Source organism: Arachis ipaensis, chromosome B04, assembly GCF_000816755.2.
Source record: "Arachis ipaensis cultivar K30076 chromosome B04, Araip1.1, whole genome shotgun sequence".
NCBI classification, from domain to species: Eukaryota; Viridiplantae; Streptophyta; class Magnoliopsida; order Fabales; family Fabaceae; genus Arachis; species Arachis ipaensis.
Window position 1 is genome coordinate 4,164,336 of NC_029788.2, and position 5,008 is coordinate 4,169,343.

The 5,008-nt window shown below is 32.1% G+C and overlaps 1 protein-coding gene across 10 annotated transcripts; it reads left to right on the top strand.

Annotated features, from left to right (window-relative positions):
• Positions 185 to 4,400, top strand: LOC107638495. Of its 10 annotated transcripts, none has more exons than XM_021120498.1 (9): positions 185 to 399; positions 770 to 837; positions 923 to 995; positions 1,519 to 1,730; positions 1,935 to 2,603; positions 3,137 to 3,352; positions 3,519 to 3,633; positions 3,828 to 3,910; positions 4,124 to 4,400. In XM_021120498.1, the coding sequence occupies exons 1-9, from the start codon at positions 363 to 365 to the stop codon at positions 4,253 to 4,255; spliced, it is 1,605 nt and encodes a 534-aa protein (XP_020976157.1). In that variant the 5' UTR covers positions 185 to 362; the 3' UTR covers positions 4,256 to 4,400. The 10 variants fall into 10 exon arrangements, 9 of the variants coding, with proteins under 9 accessions (XP_020976157.1, XP_016197287.1, XP_016197288.1 ...); XM_016341798.2 differs by having other exon boundaries at positions 187 to 399; positions 3,504 to 3,633; positions 4,127 to 4,400; XM_021120499.1 differs by having other exon boundaries at positions 187 to 399; positions 3,504 to 3,633; positions 3,828 to 3,894.

The window sequence follows — 5,008 nt, forward strand, 5'->3', positions numbered from 1 at the left end:
TATTATATTATTTTTTTTTGGGATAGATTAAACAATTTTTAATAGTAGAAATTACCTCACAAATTTATTTACATTACATATTTATATACAACAAAAGATTAGTTTCAAATACTTGATCCTAATCAAATTTGAGGTCTTTTAAGTTTTGTGAGACAACTTTATGAGCTATTAGTACAAGTCTTCTAGTCGGGCCAAAGGGAGAAAGGAAAAATAACTTTGACCAATATTTATTATGATATAAGAAGCTGTGCCAGTGTGCAGTGTGCCTCTCTCTCAGTTTCTGTCATCACTTCTTTGATTCTCTCCTGCAACCATATCTTCTTCTAATTTCAGTAACTGGCTCTCTCTTCTCATAATTCATAATGACCAGCAGTGCCTCCGTCTCTCACCTCCACAACTGTATCCTTCTTTTCTTTCTTTCTTATCAACCAGGTTTTTATTCCTTTTATATCAATTTCATTCTCCTAGGTGTATATAATTAAATCATGAACCCTAAAAATTTGAGATGATGAAATTTGTTTCTGTTTACATGCATAAAAATCAAACTATTTTATAAAAATGATATCGTTAAATTAATCTCTATTATTAAGGCAAAATTTTAATTTAAATTAATTTGTTCATATCTGTTATCTTAAAAAAATTTATTAGTACTCTTTTTTTTGTACGTACTCATCTGTCTGAAATGTAAATTTGGGAGTTCATTTGTTTGTATCTCTTAAACTGCTCAAGTTTCAATAAGGGTTGTTATACTTAACCATGTGATATATAGCTTTGTGTGAGACAGCAGGAACAGGAGCAGCAGAACCTAACCACCAGCAACATGATGGGGAAGATGTGGTATGTTTCACAATTTTATGAATTCACATTTTCCCAACAAGGTTTGATTTTGCTGTACATTGTTTTTTTCATGATATTTCTGCAGGTCTTAATGAAAGATGAAATCCCATCTGATTTCAGATCAGTGAGCTCTGAAGATGTCAATGCTGGTTTCACAGGTGAGGCTGATCAAGACCTCATGTTTATGATATATACTTTCTCTCATTACATATCACAAAATTGTTCCTGATCCACATAAAATTTGAGTATAATAGTGAGCTTGTGGTTATGCCGAAACGGACTTCTGAAAACATTGAACACATTTGAAAAATAAGATTTCACTCTCTTGATGTCTAATCAATTATTTACTATCATCTTTTAACATCTGACATAAGCATAAGGAATGGATTTCAGTTACACGAATTGACCAAGTGAATGGAGATGTAAGGCATAATGAATTATGGATCATATATTGTACCAATATACATATGGTAGTTATACAAAAAACTAAAAACTTGAGATGATTGAAATAAGCAGAATAGCAGATTATGGGGGTGTTCTCATTCCCAACTGTTGAGCTTTGAATAACACAATAATTTGTTTTTCTTTCTATGTTATGATCCTCCTTGCTATGGTCTTTAGTTCTTTACTAACAAGGGACTATTATGGGTGTCAATGGCACTGGACATTTTCAATGAGCAGATACAAACGTATTAGAAACTCAACCTTGTAGTTCATCAGTCTCAACATCTGCTGGTCTGCAAAACAAAACAGTCAATGGTTCAGTAATGGCAGAAAGTAACCCAAATCATTCTGGTTTAGCGAATCCAAATAGCTCTGACTTTGCAACTAGAAATAGCTATTTGACTAGAACATTATTGCAGGCTGCAGCGGATGTTGAAAGGTTAAATAAGGTAAATCAATTGTAAGATTATGAAGTTTTGGTTATTTCATGAGATCACTTGGTATAATTGCTTCTTGTTTCAATATTTACTCTGAGGGATGGTAGAGTTGTTGTAAGCAGAGATATTATGTATTAATAATTTAATATGCACAGATTTATTCAACTTTTATTGTAATACTTGTGTAACATCATGTGTGAATGTGTTTTGCTGCAGACTTTGCGTTCTAATTCTAAAGCAGGCAGTCTTCCAAGGACCTGCAATAATAAGGGAAAATATTCGTCGATCACCAACCAAAGATGCCATACCTTCTCCCCTTCCAACAATAGGACAAATGACAGCCCTGCTTTCTCCTACCAAAGATGCCATACCTTCTCCCCTTCCAACAATAGGACAAATGGCAGCCCTGCTTTCTCCTCTGCCAACTACAGGGCAAATAGTATAGCATCTGTATCTAGTGTGAATGATAGGCATGCCTTACCCCCTGCAATGAACAGGACAAATGAGATAGTATCTACTGTAAATGATAGATCTTTATTGTTAGACAAATCGAGAAGTGGAGAATATGAAATGCCAACGCCACTAACTCGAGGTCCTCGGGGTAGTTACATTGGTTTTCCCCTACAATCTTCAACTACTAAGAATGACTTTGCAATCACAATATGCAGAGATAGATATAACCTTCCAGATTTCCAAACTGAATATGAAACTGCTAAATTTTATGTCATTAAATCTTTCAATGAAGATGACATTCATAAGAGCATTAAATATGATGTTTGGACTAGCACCTCATATGGAAATAAGAAGTTGAACGATGCATTCCGTAGTGCAGAAGCTAAATCGATCCAGACAGGGACAAAGTGTCCAGTCTTCCTTTTCTTCTCGGTGAGTTTCGATCATTTTCCTCTAAATGGCTTGTTTTTTCTTCAGAACTATAACATGAGCATAGGTTTATATCTTCCATTTTATGTCCTTATTTCTTTAGATTAAATTATCTTATTAGAAGATGAGCATATTTTCCTTTTGGTTTTATGTCCAATAATTGCAGATGTCCATATTCTTGGATTGTTTGTTTAAAATTCTTGTTACATAACACCATCTTTCTTTGATCTAACATATATTGTTGAATTTGTAGTTCATATCCTACATCTTTATTCATGAATATTCTTAGATTGGATATGTATTGAGTAACTATTGAGTTCTTAGTCTTGGTTGTTTTAAAGTAAGTTTAAGTGGGAGTACCTTAGTAAAGTAAGTTAAGTGGGAGTACCTTAGTCTCGGTTGTTTTAAAGTAAGTTAAGTGGGAGTACCCTGTTTTGGTTTTTTTTTATTGTGCTGTCCAAAGTTGGACCAATTTTATTTGTTGCTTAATCTTCCAATTAATAATATTATATTCTACCTTTGAAAAAAAAAAATAGGTGAATGCTAGCCGGCAGTTTGTTGGAGTAGCTGAGATGCTTGGACCAGTGGACTTCAACAAAGACATGAAGTTTTGGAAACTTTACAAATACAATGGATTCTTCCCAATTAGGTGGCATATAATAAAGGATGTTCCCAACACTCAATTTTGTCACATTCGTATCATCGTTGAAAACGAGAACAGGGACGTAACTTACACTAGGGACACACAAGAGGTAATTCTTAGTTTTCAGTGTTTAAGAGACAGATTGCTGCTTGTGTTTGATTAGGAGGAAAGTGTTTGTTGCAGCATAACCATGTGAAAAGACTATTCAGATCCTTTGTTAAACTGCAACTTCCTTAAATATGTGCTTATATGGTTTGCAGATTGGACTAAAGCAGGGCTTGGAGATGCTGAATATCTTCAAAAGCTATTCTGCCAAGACATCTCTACTAGATGATTTTGACTTCTATGAGAACCGAGAGAAATTACTTTGTTCAGATAAAAGATCCAAGGGTGAGTTTGATGGTTTATTCTAGCTTCTTATGAAAAGCATAAACCAATTTTTCACTTTGCTAAACTAATAAAAAGTTCAGGTAGTTTTGTTATTAGCTTTTAAAAGTGAAAAAGAGTGCCTTTTAGAGCTACTTCAAAGTTAAAAAACCACCCATGTTATTTTACATTCTAACTTTTATATACAATCTTATCAGCTATTGGAGGATCAGAACAATATCGAAGCAAGCCTAAGCTTACAATCCCAGGACCGGAAGGATATGGGTACGACAGTTACCAAGTAAGTTCCATGTTTGTTGAATAGAATGATTCTCGTTCACATTTGCAATTGGAGCATTAGTATGTGAATTGCAGTGTTTAAAGTTAATCACATGTGTGATTTTGTAATGCCATGTTGCTACATTAGTTATTAGTTCCTGATTTGTATGCTATAGCAACTTCTTTTGGGTAAATTTACTTGGGCTTTTGTAACAAGTTGTCTGTTAATTTTCAGCAAAATACTGCCAAAGCAGGAGAGAAGAATATAGGAATGCAATCAAGTGGTACTAAAGAAGATAACATAGTCTCTCTTACAAAGCAACTTTCTCTAAATTCCTCTGGCAAAAACAAGTCTTCAAATAGCTAGATTATTAGGATAACAAAAGCTAGTTTCTTATTTATTTCTTCATTTTTGGTGTAATATCCCCTTGTTCAATGTTCATGAGTATCTCTGTGATTTTGTCTAATTAAATTGTGTTATACCTATGATTATGTTAACATTATTATGTGCATGATTGGCCTTAGCACTTTGTGAAGCTTTTGTGGATAATAATAATAATAATGATAATAATTATTTTGCTCCTAATTGGACAACCACATGAGAAAAAAAAACTATATTCCACTTTATCTCACCTTACTATGAATTATATTGAGTTTATTTATATTTGGAGATCTCTTAATTATTTTATTTAATTTTTTTTTATATTCTTTCTTTTTTCAATTACTTATCTATCTTTTATTTAATTTACTCTTTTGACAAGATGCCTTTTTGTCACATATTTAAATTATCAGAAAGGAGATTATGCAATTTTTGCACCATTTTAACTCTTCCTCTTATTTCCTTGTTTTTTATTTTGTCTATTTATGTATATTCATTCATTTGTCTATATATGTTTATTTTGACTATGTTAATTTTGTGTGTTTAGTTTTTATTATTCTTAACGTATAATATTAGCTAATATAACGAAAATATGAAAAAAATATATTATTTTCTTGTCTCATAAAATTTGAAATACTTTCGCATTTTGACTAATCTGCCTTATAATTTATATCATTTTTAATATTTCTATTATTTTAAATAATACAACTAAAATATTTAAATTTTTTTAATACATGGTAT